This window comes from Heterodontus francisci, chromosome 15 (genome assembly GCF_036365525.1).
Source record: "Heterodontus francisci isolate sHetFra1 chromosome 15, sHetFra1.hap1, whole genome shotgun sequence".
NCBI classification, from domain to species: domain Eukaryota; kingdom Metazoa; phylum Chordata; class Chondrichthyes; order Heterodontiformes; family Heterodontidae; genus Heterodontus; species Heterodontus francisci.
In genome coordinates, this window is record NC_090385.1 from 63526640 (window position 1) to 63546958 (window position 20319).

The window sequence follows — 20319 nt, forward strand, 5'->3', positions numbered from 1 at the left end:
CAAGGCTGATATATCTTTTAAGGTGTGGTGCCCAGAACTGAACACACTAACTCCAGGTGTGGTCTAACCAGGTCTTTGTACAGCAGTTACATGACTTCTAATGCCTTGTATTATAATCCTCTAGGTATAAAGGATATTTCATTAGCCTTTTTAATTATTTTTTGTACCTGTTCGTGATATTTTCATTTACCTATATGGATCCCCAAGTCTCTTTGGATCTCCATTGCTTCTAGCTTTTCGACATTTAGAAAGTACCCTGTTCTGTCCTTTTTAGGTCCAAAGTAGATAACCTCACATTTGACTACATTGAAATCTATTTACCACAGTTTTGCCAGTTTACTTAATCTGTCAATATTTTTGTAATGTTATGCTTCCAGCTACACTGCTTAGCAATGCCGTCTATCTTTGTGTCATTGGCAAATTTGAATATGTGGCTTTCTATCCCATCATCAATGTCATTAATAAATACTGTTACATCGTGGCGGGAGCAATGCGCTGTTAATTCAGTCCCGTCATTCCACAGGTCCCAGCATATTTATTCATTTTTACCAAAATCGGAAAAACTGCCAAATGAAACACTGTAGTATCCCCAGAATGAAACAGACCCAACCAGGTATCTTTAGACAACAAAAAATTAACAATTTATTTAAAAAAAACTAAATCTTAAACACTGTTAAGATAAACCTATGTCTAAAGATCTTATAACTGCTTAAGTTAACCGCATTCACGCACATATATTCAAAAAGAAGAGTGGTCCGGTTTTAAAGATCGTGTTTTTAAAAATTAGCTGACCCTTGCAAAAAAAAAAATAAGTAAGTTTTTGATTTTACGTTCCTGGTGACAGGTCTTCTGATGTGAAGATAATCAAAGTTCACTTGAAGTCTTCACTTGGATTTGAAGAAAAAAACTTGGTTCTTGATAGGCAGACAGTTCAGCTGCAATAGCATTAACAGTTCCTTCCACGATAAACACAGCAATACAAGTAATTTGTCAAAAAAGAAAAGCTTTTCTTATTTTCTCGGGCAATTATTTTAGCTTGAAGCTTTGTCGAATTTTTCTTAGAGAGAAAACAGAACAACTTCTTTCTCCAGATCGCCTCGCTGGAAAAAGCTCTCAGCACCAACTGCTTCAAACAGGTTTCTGCTAGCTCCACATGCAGTCAAAATAGACACACCATACCATGTGACCTCTGTCTCTGCTGCTGCTCGGTAACCAAAATGCAGCTGTGGTACACTGTCTCTCCAGAATGTATTTCTCCCTTAAAGGTGCACCACTTTTTTGACAGTCTTAAAGGCACACTTTTTTAAATTTGGCGAGAAAAAAGTAATTCAAGTCCATAACAATACAGTGAATAGCTGACACCCCAAAACAAATCCTTGCAGGACACTGCTAGTCACATCTTTGCAATTAGCGTACCTGCTTATTATCCCTACTCTCTGTTTCCTGCTGCTCAGTGAATTTCCAAACCAGATCAATAATTTGCTCTCAATTCTATGAGCTTCAGCTTTAGCTAACAGTCTTTAATGAGAAACTTTATCAAATGCCTTCTGGAAGTTCATATAAATAACATCCATAAGACTTTTCCCCCATCCACTACTTCAGTCACCACAAAATACTTATCAGGTTCATCAGGTCTGACCTACCCTTTACAAATCCATCCTGGTTCTCTCTATCCTTAATTATAGACTCTAGTAACAGACATTAGGCTAACTGGTCTATAATTTCCTGGTTTCCCCCTCTCACCTTTCTCAAGTAGCAAAGTGATATGTTCACTTTTCTACTCTGAAGATGTTCTGAACAGAGTTATCATACTTGTTTTGCTGCTGGAGAAAGACTGGACGGCCCACTGTAATGTTTCCAATGTCACATAGTATTCTCAGTATGTTGATCACTTTGACTCCTGTAATAAATTAGGTGGGAATCATGCACAGTCTCCTATTTCCTATCATTCTGTGATGTGGATTAGTATAGAAACACACTGAGCAAGCTAGACCATGTGAGTACCATGGTTACTAATATCTCTTGCATGTTGTTTTCTTTTTATATATCCAATCATTTTAAACCTCTGTTCACAGTTTATTGATCAGCAGCAGTTCTACCTGGCCCTTGATAATCGAATGGTTGTTGAGATGCTCCGAACAGAGTTATCATACCTGTGTCGTTGCTGGAGAAAGACTGGACGACCCACTGTGACATTTCCAATTTCACAAAGCATGCTCAGTAAGTCGAGCACTTGATTCCTACAATATGTTGAAAATATCTACAATCTATCTGGAAAAAAAGTCCCCAAATGTTTAATCCTGTTAGCACTGAGTTTAGCTGGTGAATGGATCCACAGACACCAGCAGCTCTCTGGTACCTCACAGGCACCAGCAGTTTGTTCTTCATATTTCAGCCAACCAGTGAATGTCAGCTAACTATTCTAGTATTTGTGGATGTGTTAATGGCTGCGGGGGGTTATCTTAAAATCAAAAACTCAAAAGGCAGAAATAGTTGGAGTGTTGACTCGGCAATTTGACCTTGCGGAAGACAAGCAGAAGGGAAGTAAGAAGCTTGTGAGTCCACTGTTCTGTTTTATTTTTAAGTGGTAAGGTTTATTGTATTACAAAGGTTTCAATTGGCATAGTAAGTGCTGGTGAGGAGAGCCATTAACTAATACATTAATCATGTGAATAATTAGTTATATAAAATGCGATAAAGATGACAGGGCAGGTGAGGTATTGCAGCTGCAATATGTGGGAGCTCATGGACACCAGTGTGATCCACGGCAACCACGTCTGCAGTATGTGCGGCTCGAAGAACTTTGGCTCAGAGCTAATGAGCTGGAGACTGGGCTGCAGACACTGACACATCAGGGAGGGGGAAAGTTACCTGGAGGCGGTCATACCCCTTAGGGTAGGGTCTTCTGATTTGGTCCATGGTCAGGGACAGGAGGGTATGACTGCGAGTGAGGCAAGTATGGAGACCCAGAATGTAGAAGCAGAGGAACCTCAGCCTTTGCAATTGTCTAACAGGTTTAAGGTTCTCTCAACCTGTATGGATGAAAGCAGGGGCTGCAAAATGAATGAGCAAACTGGTCATGGCACCATGGTACAGGAAATCATTCAAACTGGGGAGTAAATAGGAATGTAGTGATAGTAGGGAATAGCATAGTCAGTGGGATAGGCACAGTTCTCTGCAGCCAAGAGCGAGAGTCTAGACGGCTGTGTTACCTGCCCGGTGCCAGGGTTCGGGACATCTGCTCGGGGCTGGAGAGGAACTTACAGTGGGAAGGGCAGGATCCAGTGGTTGTCATCCATTTAGGTACCGACGACATAGGTTGAACTAAGAAAGAGGTTCTGCTGAGGGAGGATGAGCAGCTTGGGTCTAAATTAAAAAGCAGAACTTCAAAGGTAATAATCTTTGGATTATCTGATTACCTGAGCCACATGCAAATTGGCAGAGACCAAATAAGTTTAGAGAAATGAATACGTGGCTCAAAGATTGGTGTGGGAGAAATGGGTTTCAATTCGTGGGGCACTGGCACCAGTACTGGGGCAAGTGGGAGCTGTACCATTGGGACGGTCACAGCTGAACTATGCTGGGACCAGTGTTCTTGCGAGGGATTTAGACTAAATAGTGGGGGCAAGGAATCAAATATGGGAAGATGTGGTAAATCAAAGAGTAGACTTAATACCTGAAATGGGCGGGTTGTCTTATGAGGAAAGGTTGGATAGGCTGGGCTTGTATCCACTAGACTTTAGAAGAGTAAGAGGCGACTTGATTGAAACATATAAAATCCTGAGGGCTCGTGACAGGGTAGATGTGGAAAGGATGTTTCCTCTTGCGGGCGAATCTAGAACCTAGGGGTCACTGTTTAAAAAAAGAATAAGGGGTTGCCCATTTAAGTCAGAGATGAGGAGAAATTTTTTCTCTGAGGGTCGCGAGTCTTTGGAATTCTCTTCCTCAAAAGGTGGTGGAAGCAGAATCTTTGACTATTTTTAAGGCAGAGGTAGATAGATTCTTGATAAGCAAGGTGGGTTGTGGGGAGCGGTGGGGAAAGGCTATTGGGTGAATGTGGAGTTGAGGTTACTGTCAGATCAACCATGATGCTGTTGAGTGACGGAGTAGGCTCGAGGGGCCGAGTGGCCTACTCCTGTTCCTAATTTGTATGTTCGTAATTCGTATGTTAGTATGTTTGTATGTAAGAAAAGGGTGATCCTGATGGCTCTCCGATTGAGTTAGCTAGAATTCAGTTACAAATGAGGCAGCTGGAACTTGAAAAACAAGAATGAGAAAAGGAACGAGAAAGGGACAGACAATTATAACTTGAACTGAGAAAGCTTGAATTCAAAGGAAAAGGAAAATAAGTGAAAAAGGCAATTACAACTCGCAATGAGAAAACTTGAATTTGAAGTAAAAGAAAAGAGAAGCCAGGAAATTTACACCGGACAGAGGAAAACTTAGATTATGTCAACAGGGAGTGGCAAGAAGAGAATAGTGTCCCTTCAGGAATAAGGTCTCACCTGGAAGAACATAAAGTTGGTAAAGTAAGGAATGCTACAGAAATGGCAAATTGACCCACAAAAGTAGTAGTTACAGGCCCCAGTTCGGAAACTTGTAGAGCAGTTGGAAAGGTAGGAGGGTGGATAATGAGAAGAGATTTGGTTTTAGTGAGAGAGAGGGTAAAGATGAAGATACAGGCAACCTTCAGAGTGGTAAAAAACGATAGTCAGGATATTCGCATTGAGTCAAAAGGGCCAGCATGTTATTTTTGTCATAAAAGAGGGCATATAAAATCAGAATGCTGGAAGTTGAAAAGCAAGCTGATAGCTGTGGTAGGTTTACCGAAAGCCTGTCCTGAAAAGGATACTCCAATAGGCGGCAATGTTGACAAGCCAGTGGTTTTAGCGATGTTGGATAGTGAGCAGAAATGTGCTCCCCTGTGTTCTAATGAATTAAGTCAGGTCCCTGAAGGTTATAGAAGTTTTGTGTTCAGGGGTAAGGTGTCCCCATGTTTGTCAGATGAGGCAGGCAAGCCAATTCTGTTGCTTAGAGATACAGGGGCAACTCGGTCATTAATGGTAGCAAAGTATTTAGATTTTCCCCATATATAGTGCGATGGATGCGAAAGTCATGGTGCAGGGCATTGAGAGGGGTTATTTATCCATTCCATTACAAAAGTTAATTTGCAGTGTGATTTCGTCACCAGTCCGGTAACAGTAGGAATTGTCCCAGATTTGCATATTGAAGGGCTGGATTTGTAGCTAGGAAATGACTGAGCTGGAGATAAAGTATTGCCGTCTCCCAGTAGTTTCGGAAAAGCCAGTTGAGGTTGCTGAAACAGAAGTGTTGCAGGAGAAATTTCCTGGAATATTCCCAGATTATGTACTAACAAGATCCCAGACTCATAAGATTAAAAAAGGTGAGAAGGATTCAGTTGTTGTGGAGGACAGTTCGGGTTTTTGGATGGCTGAAACCTTTTTTCAAGGATTTGGATGGGGATGTTGGTGAAAAAGACTGCAAGGTTAGCAATGCTGAATTGTTTAGCAGACCATCTTTGATTGAGGCAAAACAGGCAGATGCTGACTTGAGAAATTTGTCTGTCAGCTTGTTCTGAGGCAGAAGCTGAAAAGGTTCCTGATTGCTATTTTATTAAGAATGACATTGTAAGGAGAAAATGGAGACCTCTCTAAAGGCCCTGTGAAGAGAATTGGGCTATAGTTTATCAGGTCATTGTTCCCCTGGAGTACCACAGTGAAATTTTTAGAATTGCCCATGAGATCCCAGTGGCAGGTCATGTGGGTATTCGAAAGACGGGATAAGACAGCATTTTTATTGGCCAGGCTTGTATAAGGATGTGGTTGAATTTTGCAGAACTTGTCATATGTCAGGCAGCTGGGAAGGCACAGCCTTCTATTAAGCCAGCCCCATTGATACCAATACCTGCTTTTTACGAACCGTTTAGTAGGGTTCTTGTGGATTGTGTCGGACTCTTACGCACAATGAAGTCAGTCAGAAGTTTCTCCTAACCATCATGAATTTGGCCACTAGGTTTCTAGAGGCAATATTTTTGAAAAAGATTGCAGTGAAAATGAGGGGTTGAGTCAGTTTTTCAGTAGATATGGATTGCCAAACGAAATTCAATTAGACCCAGGGGTCACAATTCATGTCAGGGGTATTTCCAGAGATCATATGCAACTTGGGAGTGGAACAGCTCAAATCGTCTGTTTATCACCTGCAGCCATAAGGTGCATTGAAAAGGTATCACCAAACCCTAAAAAGTATGATAAAGTTTTGAATATCCATATGATTGAGATAAGGGGATATCATTTTTATTGTTTGCCACCATGGACACACCAAATGAGTCTACTGGTTTCAGTCCATTCGAATTGGTCTATGGAGGTGAGGTTAGGGGTCCCCTTAAACTCATTAAGGAGAGATTCTTAGCACCGGAAGAGGAAACAACGCTCTTAGATAATGTGTCAGAGTTTCAAGAAAGACTCATGAAAGTGTGTGAGATGGCCAGAAGACATCTCAAGATTTCTCAGCAAGTGATGAAAACTCAAGCAGATACAGCAGCCAAGGCGTGCAGTTTGCAGCCGGGAGACGAGGTGTTAGTTTTGTTGTCTTTGCCTGGGGAATTATTGAAAGCTAGGTTCAGTGGACCTTACTTCATTAAGAAGAAACTCAGTGATGTGAACTATTTGGTTAGTTAACCCAGACAGACAGAAAAGGCAAATGGTGTGTCATGTAAATATGTTGAAAAGGTACTATGACCGTGAACCTTGTCAGCCAGTGAGTGTATGTCAAACGACAGAAGAGAAGGCTCAGGATAGTGTTTTGAGGATGAAGGAGCAAAGACTGAGAGCTCTCAGGTTGAACCCCCTGCAGTGAAACTGGCAAACACAGAAGCGTTAGTGTAAAACTGTGTCTACATTTCTATCTTTCTGAACAACAGAAAATGACCTAGCTTATCAGATAAACCAGGTCGGACTCCTCTGACTATTCATGATTGATGTAGGGACAGCTACGCCCATTAAACAGAACCCTTATCGACTCAATCCTGATAAATTGGCTCAGGTTAGGGAGGAGGTTCAATATATGCTAAAGAATGCTCTAATTGAACCTAGTCAAAGTAGCTGGAGATCATCAGTGGTGCTAGTATCAAAACCAGATGGTTCCAAAAGATTTTGCATTTTCAAAAAGTCAATGCAGTAACTAAAACAGACTCTTGTCCAATCCCATGACTTGAGGATTGTATTGACAGAGTGGGCAATTCAGTCTTTGTTATTATGATTGACTTACTGAAAGGTTCTTGTCAAGTCCCCTTGACCGACCAAGCTGAATAAATTTCTGCCTTTGTGACCCCAGATGGTGTATTTCAGTGTAAGGTAATGTTTGTTATGCAAAATGCACTGGCCACATTAACTGGTGGTTGCTGGACTAAGCAATTGCATTGTGTACCTTGATGATCTGTTGGTATACAGAGACACCTGGGAAGACCATGTTAAACACTTAAAGGCTCTGTTCAACAGGTTAGACAGAGCCAATTTGGTTGTAAATTTAGCGAAATATGAGTTTGCCAAGGCTAAGCTCCCCTACTTAGGGCATGTCGTAGGTCAAGTGAGGAAAAAGGAAATTAGTGCAAAGCATCAAAGAGGGAAAGATACAATATTTTGGTCACGTCTTTAAAGCAGAAGGTAGGCAGAAACAATTTTTGGAAGGAAAGATTGATGTAAAACGCAGAAGAGGAAAGCAGAGAAGAAAATGGATGATAGATATAATGGACTGGATGCTGTTGACCTATGCAGAATGTGTAAGGGCAGCACAAGACAGACACAGATGGAGATCCATGGTAGTCAACCTTCTGGGAAGAAAATGATACCAGCGAGTGAACAAAGTGGGTCAAGGTCAAGTGTTGCCTAGGGAATCTAAAATTCAGGCGATAATAGACCTTCCAGTCCCCAAGACAAAAAGGAGATGCTGTGAATCCTAGGGATGTGAGAGTTCTGTCGGAAGTTCATTCCTAACTTCAGTGCAGTAGTAACAGCACTGACAAATTTATTAAAAAAGGACATGACGATCCGGTGAACATAATCCTGTCAAATAGCATTTGAAATGTTCAAGCTATTTTCATAAATAAACCTGTTTTAGTAGCACCAAACTTTGACAAGCCCTTTAAGGTAGCTATTGATGTCAGTCATTTAGGACTAGGAGCAGTCTTACTGCAGGATGATACTAGTATTGAAAGACCAGTCAGTAATTTTTCCAGAAAACTCTAAGTACCAGACAAAGTACTCCACTATTGAAAAGGAGACGTTAAGTCTCATATTGGCTCTTCAACATTTTGAAGTATACGTCAATAATGGCCAAGGGGAAATTACCATTTACACCTTTTTTGGAGATGTTCAAAGCCAAGAACGCCAGATTATTTTGGTGGAGTTTAATGTTACAGCCATTTACCCGAAAGATTGTACATGTAACAGGAAAGACCAACGGAATTGCTGATAATCTATCCAGAATTTCAAGAAAGTGTATAATGGAGGCAAAAGCTCAGAAATATAAAATATTGTAGTAACCTGTGTAAAGTGTTAAATATTAATAATGGAAATGTTTACATTGTTATATGTGACGTAAGTAGAGCCATTACTGTGATAATGAATTTTCTATGTTTAGTGGAGAGATGTTATGAATGCTGGACTTTGTAACATGAGTATGTTTTAAAAGCAGAATTTTTAAAGTTTAAGATAGTCAGAGATGTCAGGTGATCTCCCATCAACTCTGCTTAAAGATAAGACAGAAATCTTGGTTACCAGGACAACAGAGAATGCAGATCAAAGACTTTTTTTTTGAAAAGCAGAGACTGCAGGGGTATAGCACCTGAAGAACAATGGGTTTCACTCTCCCAGACATTCGAATCGTAAACAAGGAGGCAGTGTTTCTGAGAATACAAATGTGCATGGCAGCTGCTAACACTTGGAAACAATGGAAAGCCCAGGTGGCGCTGCTGAAACCCAACTTATGGAATTTGAATTTCGAAAAGGACAATAGGCGATTGAGTTTTGATTCCAGCTAAATTTAACAGATTTTCTGAAGGCAGACAGGCTGTGAGAGAGGAAGACAACTGGTAGGGGCAGCCTCAAGGGAGAGAGAGAAGGAACACCTCCTCTCAGAATATATACAGCGAAAAGCTGTGAAGACTTGATCCTGTTGTCATTCTTGTCCCACCTGCCAAGAATGAGGCACATTAATGTTGCCACATGGACATTAAATTTCAAATTGTTGCTGGGAAGAAGAGGTTGGCAGGCCCCTAGCTAGAAAGACATTTATGGATATCAACAGACAGTGTGTGTGGACAAAGGACCATTCCCTGACACACACAATACACAGAGCCAAGACGTGGTCAGACCAGTCAGTCACATGACTAACTGGTTGCTGCAGAGTTTGAACTGAGAGTTTGAAATGGCAGAAAGCTCTTTGCTACTGGACTGAAGAAGACCTGCTGTCTGCCTGTCTGTTCCCATCTGTTTCTCACAGAACTCCAAAACCCACCAAAGACACACGAGCTCCAAGAGAGAAAAGACTCCTAAAGCGAACAAGGTTTAAGAATAATACAAGATCCTAACGAAAAGCAAGATCTACCTACAGTCAAGGACTAGAGCGAGCTCGAAGCACAGTAGCAAAAAACCCTCTTCAGAGATTGCCTCAAACTTTTCCACTTTATTTTTCTACTCTTTCTGTCCCTATCTGCATGTGTGTATCGCGTATGCATGCTAGCGTGGGCGCATCGTGTATCTGTAGGCATTAACCAAATTAGAGTTCAAGTTTAATAAAATTTCACTTCTTTAAACCTAAGAAAGCCTGTTTGTGCTGGTTTCTTTGCCTTATAATGTGAAAAAGGATTCACCAAGGGGGAGCTAAAAACACGATGTGTTTAAAATTAAACCCTGTTACAGTAAGACCAGGTGAAGGCTGAAAGGGAACCCTAGACCTCTTTCTCACCTGGTCATAACACTGTTTTGAAAGTTGAAGTTTGCAGAGAAGAAAAGACCAACAGGATTACCAGGGAGCACCTTATTCACATACGTCCAGTTTGAAAGTGCTTGGAGAAGTGAGTGAAGAGGACATTGACTTTGAGAAAGGTCTGGGAGATCCAACCCATTGCAACTGGGAGGAGTTTGGGACTTTTAACCATAAAGATTTCACCATCAAAGAGGGCTGTATAACATATAAGTGTGGTGTGAGGTTTTCAAGCATTTAATAAGTAAAGAAAATAACTTTGTAATTTGGGGGTATCAGCTACTTACAAAATGCTATTTAATGGGAATTACTTTTAGTTTAGTTGTTATAAAAGTCTTAAAACATGAAATCCTGTGTAATCCTTAAATTGGTCTGGGGGTTCATATCGCTATTTTAACATTAACGGTCTCAATGAGGTCATAACAGACACGCACCTGCATTTTAGCAAACGAATAATGCATTCTTTTGCTGGTATAATGTCACTATCCTTATAAAATAGCACCTTTTCTGACTTAATGTAAGTAATGTCATGGAAGATATGTTTGTTTATTAAAATGGTGTATCAGTGTTGCATAATATGGGAGATGAAAATTATTTTATGTTGTATGCTTCTGAGCTTGACCCTGAAATTGACAAGCAGATTACAGTTTGTACTGTTCCGTGATGAAACAGTAACTGAACTCTGCAAATTGGAAAACTGGTTCATTCAGACCTCGGCTGTTAATTTGTCAGTTCACAAAGTGTAGAGTCGCCTGTAATTCAAAGTTTGCTGACTAAACAGCAGCTAATTTTTTTAATTGATGAGCTTTATTTACTTAACAATTAAACTTTAGGGCATTGAAGGGACACAGATCCAACTTATCGAATTGTTCAGTGTATGGTAGAAACACCGAGGTCTTTATAAAATAAGATCTTATTTGACTTGCCTTGAAGAATGCGACAAATGTGTATGCATGTGTAGAGATAAATTATTTTCTGTCTGACAGAAGTTTTGTCTGTTACATTTCAGGTATCACGCTTTGATTAAAGTTTTTTGATATGTAGATTTTGATCACACTTGCACTTGATTAGCCAGCTGAAATTTCATATTCACAAAATAATGACAAATTGCAGGTAGCGAATGTAGCAAGCAAAGTGGCTAAATAAAGTTCCAGTGAACACACCCAGTAAGCAAAAGTCACCAATCCAAAGGGGAAGCCAGTGAAATAGCTCCAAATATATATATTTGAGCTTTCAGCTGCCATTTTGAACTCTCAAGCTGATAAACCTAGTAGATGAAAAGTCACAGATTGCGAAATTTACTAGAAAATTATTTTAAACCTGCCAATATGTTATGAAAGCTAGACCTTGAAACATGATTATGTTTTTAAAAATTGTGATTTTTAAAAGGACTGTTTCATGATGGAGTCCGAAAGGTCGGGTGACCTCACCACTCTGCGAAAGGTTAACAGGACAACAGAGAGCACCAATCAAAGACTTTCTTCTGAAAAACAGAGACTGCAGGGCTAAAACAGATAAATTTAACAGACTTCCTGAAGGCAAAAGGACTGTAAGAGGAGAAACCAACGGTTGTGGCCTCAAGGCAGGCAGGCAGAAGGGAACTCGGTGGTTGAAACCTCACAGCAGGCTGTAAGAGAAGAAACCAGTGGTTGTGGCTTCATGGGAAAGAGAGGACACACCTCCTCTCTGAAGCCTGTTACAGTAAAAGGCTGTGAAGGCTTGAATCTGTTTTGAAAATTGAAGCTTGCGGAGAAGTAGATCAGCAGGATCACTAGGAAAGGCCTTATTCACAGATGTCCAGGTTGGAAGTGCTCGGAGAAGTGAACAAAAATAGTCTGGGAGATCCAACCCATTCTAACTTGGAGGAGTTTGGGATTTTTAACCGCAAACGATTTCGCCATCATATCGTGGATAGCACGTTTAGTGAGGTGGTCACACCGCAGGTAATGGCTGCACAGGCAGAAAAGAGATGGGTGACCACCAGACGGAGTAGTAGGCACAGGCAGGTAGTGCAGGAATCCCCTGTGGCTATCCCCCTCTCGAACAGATATACCGCTTTGGATACTGTTGGGGGGGGGAATGACCTCCCAGGGGAAAGCAGCACAGCCAAGTTTGTGCCACCACGAAGGGCTTGCTGCACAGCAGGGGAGGAAAAGGGTTGGAAGAGCTATAGTGATAGGGGATTCGATCGTAAGGGGTGCAGATAGGCGTTTCTGTGGCCGCAAATGAGACTCCAGGATGGTATGTTGCCTCCCTGGTGCTAGGGTTAAGGATGTCTCGGAGCGGCTGCAGGACATTCTGAAAGTGGAGGGTGAGCAGCCAGAGGTTGTGGTCCATATTGGTACTAACGACATAGGCAGGAAAAGAGATGAGGTCCTGCAAAGTGAATATAGGGAGTTAGGCAACAGGTTAAAAAGCAGGACCTCTAAGGTTGTAATCTCAGGATGATTACTCCCTGTGCCACGTGCTAGTGAGGGTAGGAATAGGAGGATTAGGCAAATGAATACGCGGCTGAAGAGCTGGTGTAGGCGGGAGGGCTTCAGCTACTTGGATCATTGGGATCTCTTCTGGTGCAGAGGTGACCTGTGCAAGAAGGACGGGTTGCATCTAAACTGGAGGGGAACCAATATCCTTGCGGTGAGGTTTGCTAGCACTACTCGGGAGGGTTTAAACTAGTCTTGCAGGGGGGTGGGACCCAAAGCAGTAGTCTATCAGATGAGATAGTTGGGGCAAATGTAGAGGTTAAAGCAAGCAAGTCCAGTAGGCAGGCCGGGCAGGGGCAGGACAGGGAGCGTGGAAGGTCTGGTAGGCTAAACTGAATTTACTTTAATGCAAGAGGCCCTACAGGTAAGGCAGATGGATCGGTACATGGGATTGTGATATTATTGCTATTACGGAAACATGGTTGAGGGATGGGCAGTTCTGGCAGCTCAATGTTCCGGGGTACCGATCTTTCCGGCGTGACAGAGGTGGAGGTAAGAGAGGAGGGGGAGTTGCACTATTGATTAGGGAGGACATCACGGCAGTACTTAGAGAGGATATCCCGGGGGGAATGTCCAGTGAGGCCAAATGGGTGGAACTTTGAATTAAGAAAGGGATGATCACTTTGATGGGATTATACTATAGGCCCCTCCAATAGTCAGAGGGAAGTGGAGGAGTATATATGTAGGGAAATCACAGATAGGTGTAGGAATAGGTATACTGTTGTAATAGTAGGTGATTTTAACTTCCCTAATATTGACTGGGACAGCCTTAGTGCTAAAGGATCAGAAGGGGAAGAATTTGTTAAGTGTGTCCAGAATAGTTTTCTGAAGCAGTATGTGGATAGCCCTACTAGAGAAGGGACTACACTCGACCTCCTCTTAGGAAATGAGGCTGGGCAGGTGGTTGGTGTGTCAGTGGGGGAGCACTTTAGGACCAGTGACCATAACTCTATTAGCTTCACGATAGTTATGGAAAAGGATAGGACTGGTCCTCAGGTTGAAGTCCTAAATTGGGGGAAGGCTAATTTCGATGGAATCAGACAGGGACTCTGAAAAGTTGAATGGGAGAGGCTGCTTTCAGGTAAAGAGACGTCTGGCAAGTGGGAGGCTTTTAAAAGTGAGATCGGAAGAGTTCAGGGCCGGAATGTTCCTGTTAGATGGAAGGGCAAGGCTGGCAAGTTTAGGGAACCTTGGTTGACGAGGGATATTGAGGGTCTGGGCAGGACAAAGAAGGAGGCATATGTCAGGTTTAGGCAGCTGGGATCGAACGAGTCCCTCGAGGAGTATAGGGGATGTAGGCCTACACTTAAGAAGGAAATTAGCAGGGCAAAAAGGGGCCATGAAATTTCCCTGGCAGATGATAAAGGCGAATCCTAAAAGATTCTATAAGTATATTAAGAGTAAAAGGGTAGCTAGGGAGAGAGAAGGTCCCCTTAAGGATCAGTGTGGCAATCTATGTGTGGAGCCACAGGAAATGGGCGAGGTCTTAAATGAATATTTCTTGTCCGTATTTACCATGGAGAAGGTCATGGAAGCTAGTGAGTTCAAGGGAGGGAACAGCGATATCAACCTTATAAAGGAGGTGGTGTTGGAGGTTTTGAAGCGCATTAAGGTGGATAAATCCCCAGGCCCTGACCAGGTGTATCCTTGGATGCTATGGGAAGCAAGGGAGGAGATTGCTGGGGCCCTGGCAGAGATTCTTTTATCATCGTTAGCCACGGGTGAGGTACCGGAAGACTGGAGGATAGCTAATGTTGTGCCTTTATTTAAGAAGGGCAGCAGGGATAAGCCAGGGAACTACAGGCCGGTGAGCCTTACATCAGTGGTTGGAAAGTTATTGGAAGGGATTCTGAGAGACAGGATTTATATGCATCTGGAAAGGCATGGTCTGATTGGGATAGTCAGCATAGCTTTGTGCATGGGAAATCATTTCTCACGAATTTGATTGAGTTTTTCGAGGAGGTGACCAAGAGGATTGACGAGGGCAGGGCGATGGACGTTGTCTACATGGACTTTAGCAAGGCCTTTGACAAGGTCCCGCATGGTAGGCTAGTCCAGAAGGTTCGAACACATGGGATCCAGGGTGAGCTTGCAAATTGGATACAAAATTGGCTTGGTGATGGGAGGCAGAGGGTGGTAGTGGAGGGTTATTTTTCAGATTGAAGGCCGGTGACTGGTGGTGTGCTGCAGGGATCAGTGCTGGGCCCTCTGTTGTTTGTCATATATATTAATGACTTGAATGTGAATGTAAGGGGCATGATTAGTAAGTTTGCAGATGACACCAAAATTGGTGGTATAGTGGACAGTGAAGAAGGTTATCTAAGGTTACAACAGGATATAAATCAACAGGGAAAGTGGGCAAGGGATTGGCAAATGGAATTTAATGCAGACAAGTGTGAAGTGATGCATTTTGGGAAGTTAAACCAGGGCAGGACATATACAGTGAATGTCAGGGCCCTGGGGATTGTTGTTGAGCAGAGACACCTTGGGGTGCAAGTACATAGTTCCCTGAAAGTAGCAATACAAGTAGACAGGGTGGTGAAGAAGGCGTATGGAATGCTTGCCTTCATTGGCCGAGGCATTGAGTACAAGAGTTGGGACGTCATGTTACAGTTGTACATGACGTTGGTTAGGCCGCACTTGGAGTACAGTGTGTCGTTCTGGTCGCCGCACTGCAGGAAAGATGTGATTAAGCTAGAGAGGGTGCTATTCAGTACTATTCAGTTAATTGGGGATTTCTTTTAGTTTAGTTATTGTAATAAAAGTCTTAAAAAGTGAAATCTTGTTGTGAAATTCTTTAAATTGGTCTGGGGGTTCATATCTTATATTTTCACATTAATGATCTCACTGAGGTCGCAACACTATACAGAATATCTTACATTATTTAAATGTCTGACAATATTTTCTGCCAGTGGTCTGTTCATTTTGACATTTCTATGCTTCGAGTTCATGGGTTTTCCCAATTGTCACTGTTAGTTAAAGAGAATCAATAAGGTAGTAAACCTTTTCTCCCAGAATGCAGCTGTGTCTGTAGCTCACACAAAAGTTTCAACTGATGGGAAGGGCAACCATTCACTGAGTGGTGTTTGACGCCTTGCAGTTGGTAAATCTGCCCCCACCTTGCCAACCAGCTGACATGTTTTCTTGTGTTTTATATATTGCTTGCTGCTCATATTTATGGACCTTAGCACCCTGTTACAGCTCTGCAATCTTTACTTGCTGTGAGCAACACAATAGAAGAATGAAATGGATTTTTTTGTTTTTGACTCTTGAATGCAAGTTATATCTCTGATTCAATATAAATGACCATCTTCTATTTTTAAAAAAACTTTTAAAATTAACATTGCAGTTGACGATGGAACCAGTATTGATCCGAATGTTCTATCAACATTAAGGAAGCTGCAAGATGGATATTTTGGAGGGGCCAGGTAAGTAATCTGAGGACCCATGCACAGTTTGAATCATCGTACACTTTCCAGTAGGTGTTGTTGAATAATTATGAGGAGCAGGAACTATGACTAATGGTTTTCGCCCTCACCCAGGGATACTAAGGCCAATTATAGTGCCTGTCCTGGCTGAGGTCTGCCAATTCAGCAGAGACGGAGATTGAAATTTGAAACCACCTGATGTGTGTGTCTTACTTTACACCAGACATTGCATTTAAATCATGGCTATTGACTCCATTTGGCTTTTTATACTGGTCTGTGTTCTGTCCATGGGCAAGATCTTAAATATAATTCACTGACAAACACTCTTGTGGTCAGAAGCAACTTTCAGTTTTGATTACTATTAATTGGAGGGAGGGAGAAAGGAAGAGAATAGTGTAATTTATTTATTCTAATTTTTCATGTCTCTTCAGGTCTTGATTCTTGCTGGGACACAGTTCCATGGCCACTGATTGCCCTGTGGTACCTTAGCCAAGTGGGAATTGTACACTCATGAGTCTAGATGATGAGTGTTGGCAGACTATTTTACAACAGGATAGAGGCTTCACACCTGAGCTTAATGCTGTCCTTTGTTGATCTTCATATGTATACATATCTTCTGCTGGGGTCACTGGATAGCTGTTAGGAATTTGAGCTTTGGCTGATTTTCTGTTTCTTTGCATGGGCACTGAGGCCACTTGTGGGGCCCCTATTCCTACTCTGCTTGAGATCAGCTAACTGGAAATTGAACCCTTCTCATTCTGATCTGTACAGCTCACTTACCAACTAAGTCATTGGAGAATAAAAACAAGAAATGCTGGAAATACTCAGCAGGACTGGCAGCATCTGTGGAGAGAGAAGCAGAGTTAACTTTTCAGAAACGTTAACTCTGCTTCTCTCTCCACAGATGTTGCCAGACCTGCTGAGTATTTCTAGCATTTCTTGTTTTTATTTCAGATTTCCAGCATCTACAGTATTTTGCTTTTATTTAAGACATTGGGGAAGTCTGATTTAAATTGATAAAAGTGGTAAAATGTTCCCTCTTGGTGTTGGATATGCGTATCTGATATCAGTAATGGTCTTCAGCTTTTAATGGTACATTGGCAATTACATTTACAAGCTGGTAGAAGTACCAATCTGGTTTAAATGTTGCAATAAAATGTGAAATGCCAAATGCAGGTTGAGTTTTAATTGATTGCATCCTTGGTCTTTATTCTTTTGCCTCAAGAACTGCAATTTTAGTTGGGTAGGTTTATTTTATTTTATTCTTTCATGGGTTGTGAGCATTGCTGGTGAGGCCAGCATATGTTGCCCATTCCTAATTGCCCTTGAGAAGGAGGCGGTGAGCTGCCTTCTTCAACTGCTGCAGTCCATCTGGTGTAGGTACATCCGTAGTGCTGTTAGGAAGTTCCAGGATTCTGACCCAGGAAGGAACAGTAAAGGAACAGCGATGATAATTCCAAATCAGGATGGTGTGTGGCTTGGAGGAGGACTTGTACATGGTAGTGTTCCCTGCATATGCTGCCCTTGTCCTTCTAAGTGGTAGAGGTCGCAGGTTTGGAAGGTACTGTCGAAGAAGCCTTGGCAAGTTGCTGCAGTGCATCTTGTAGATGGTACACATTGCTGCCACTGTGCGCCAGTGGTAGAGGGAGTGAATGTTTAAGGTGGTGGATGGGCTGCTTTGTCCTGGACGGTGTCAAGCTTCTTGAGGGTTGTTGGAGCATTCTATCCTCTATTATTAAACCAATTTTGGCATAACACTGTTTGGTTACTTGTAAGTTTTTCTAGTTTCTATTAAATTAGCCATATAACTGTATGGATTAATCCCTTCTCACTTTTTTGCTCTACCTTAGATCTTAAAGTGTGAATTTAGTAATTCTCTCCAGAGTTTAATGTAAACATTGTTTTCTCTTCCATTGGTGAGAGGAAAAAAAAGAGACCATTCAGTCTAATCCATTCAGCCCATCATTTATGTTATTGCACAGGACCTTGCAAAGACCATTTTCATCTTCCAGAATCATAATCCAGACTGAATCAATCTCTCTCTTTCTCTCCCTCCCTCTTTTGTGTGATTTTTGGGGCCCATGTTGCAAGATGTGGATCTGATTTGGCATTTTATTTCTCAAGGGTGTATGTTTTTGTATTGGTAAGGTGCCCCATTTGTTGGTTTGCTGATTTGTGCATAAAACAAATGTTCTGCCACCTTCATTTTCCGAATCCACTCTGGCAGAGAGCTGGGAGTGCATATCAAAAATTCGGATGTGCACTGTATTTGAATTTCCAACCACTTCATTTCATGTCAGAAGTGTGAAACTTATCCCTGTCCTTTATGCTTAAATGTAATTGTGGCTGGCCTCTTCTTACTTTTTTTTGTTTGTAGAGTTCAGACGGGCAATTTGTCAGCATTACTGGTAACTTCATGCTGCACACATCTCAGTTTTATGGACCTGGGACCTGATGGTAAGATTCTTGTGGACTTGCTTGATTCGCACCATACGACCGAAACAGTGGAGCATCTGCATGAATTTCAGCTTTTAGATGGTGGTAAGGATGAGGATCTACACAATTCCCATTTATTTAACAATACAGTTTTGACTACACATGCTGGCATTGGTTTCTCAATAATTAGATGTTTGTATACTTTTTGGTATCAAGCTAATTTCAATCTGTTACAGTTTTGTGACTTGGAGCCCTGGCAAAACTGGAGAAATTTTAGCCAGGCTCTTAAAGGGAGAGCGAAGGGTTGTTTCAAATATATTACAATTTCTACTTCTTAAATTATACAGTACTTCTATACTTGAAGTTAATTTAAATTTAACATGTCTTAAGGGAAACCTTAATTAGCATCTCACTGTATACACTAGTTACCTCTGCAGATATTTGTACCATTTAGTTTAACTGTGCTCACTCTTAATTTTTTTTAATGTTTTAAACTTTACAGAAAAATATGGAAGGGAGAATGAAAGAAAACTGCCTTTTAGCATTTGAGAGTGAGGTCAAGTACATGATGAATAATTTGTAGAAAGGCATTTAGATGACATTTTTCTATTGCTTCTTTCTTTGACAGCCTATTTTGGGCACACATACCCCATCGTAGCTGAATTGTGCTCGCTTGCTCTGCTGTGCAGCTTTTCGCAAAATGCTAATTGGAATTTTTTATTTTTTGTTTTTTTTTTCCAATTTTGTCTACAATTCTCCAGAACTGAATGACTGGGACAGAATTCAAGAGCTGCTGAAACCCTTCCAATATTATGCCCAAATAGCCATTCTCCATGTCGAAGCCTAGATTGTCAACGTTTTCAGACAGATCTATCATGACAGCAACATAGCTTAGCCTACCTTATGATTGTACACACATTTTCCAACAGATTTTTTCCCTTCTTCTCCATCTTCTCCTTCCTAGCCTATTGATGCCAATTGTATGCCCCCCCCCCCCCCACTACTGCCTTGGCATCAGAGCTCTGATACTGTTTTCACCCAATCCATGTGTATTTTTTATCAAGGATTTCTGAACAGTGATCAGAAACAGGAAACTTGGCCTTTTATTTTCCTTCCTAGCCCAAGGATGCTGAGACAGTTACACCTAACTCTGCAGATTGATCTGGAGACTTTCCTGATCTGTCCATAGCACAGTTACATTTGGAAAAGAGCATTTTAAAATTAATAAACAAATACATCATTAGGTAAAAATCACAGTTAAAATGGTTTATATTTAACCAGGAGACAACTGCAGCAGAGATAAGTGGTAGGGTTAGCAATAATACAAACAGGATTAGCTTGGAACATTTGGAAAAAGATTTTAAATTTAAACCCCCAAAACAGCTGGGTTTGATTTGAGTGGGAGGTTAAAATATTAAAAATCTGAAACGGGACCCCAACCTGCCTGCAACCTTCCCAGTTCTGGTTTTAATAGAGGCAGGACGAGGGGCAGGTGACCAATCTATTTTCAGGAGACAGGTTGGTTGTTGAAATCTTTTATGAAAGCCGAGTGCCTCCATTTTTACTGGGTTTCTATTTTTAAACCATGTTGGCCAGGTAAAAGGAGAGGAGAAAGGCTAGATCCATCAGCTAAGTGCATTTACAGCACTGCTGGTGGGCCAGGAAGAACAGGAGTGTTTCCTCCAGGCCCAACAATCTTGCCTGTAAACCAGCTTCCCCTATCTGTATGATCTCCCACCACCCACCTCCCTCATCATTACCGGACTCCTCCAACCCCCCCATAATCACTGACTTCGCCCACTTCATCCATTCATTGCCAACCCACACCACACCCCATCGCCAGCTACCCCACCATCTCTTCCTCCCAATTGCTGACCTCTTCTCCAATCTCTTCCTGACCCCACATGATCTTGGAACACCCAGTGATCATCCATGACCTTCCCAACCACATGCTACACCGCCCCATCCCA

At 41.8% G+C, this 20319-nt stretch overlaps 1 protein-coding gene across 5 annotated transcripts in view; it reads left to right on the forward strand.

Moving 5' to 3' along the window:
• phka1a (phosphorylase kinase, alpha 1a (muscle)) overlaps positions 1-20319 on the forward strand; it is a 213366-nt gene that overhangs the window by 102442 nt on the left and 90605 nt on the right. For 4 of the 5 annotated variants that reach the window (XM_068047677.1, XM_068047673.1, XM_068047674.1 and 1 more), the window contains 3 exons: positions 2076-2220; positions 15835-15913; positions 18291-18454. In XM_068047677.1, the coding sequence (XP_067903778.1) occupies positions 2076-2220; positions 15835-15913; positions 18291-18454 (388 nt within the window). The remainder of the gene's footprint in view (positions 1-2075; positions 2221-15834; positions 15914-18290; positions 18455-20319) is intronic. The other variant, XM_068047675.1, reaches the window with a different exon arrangement.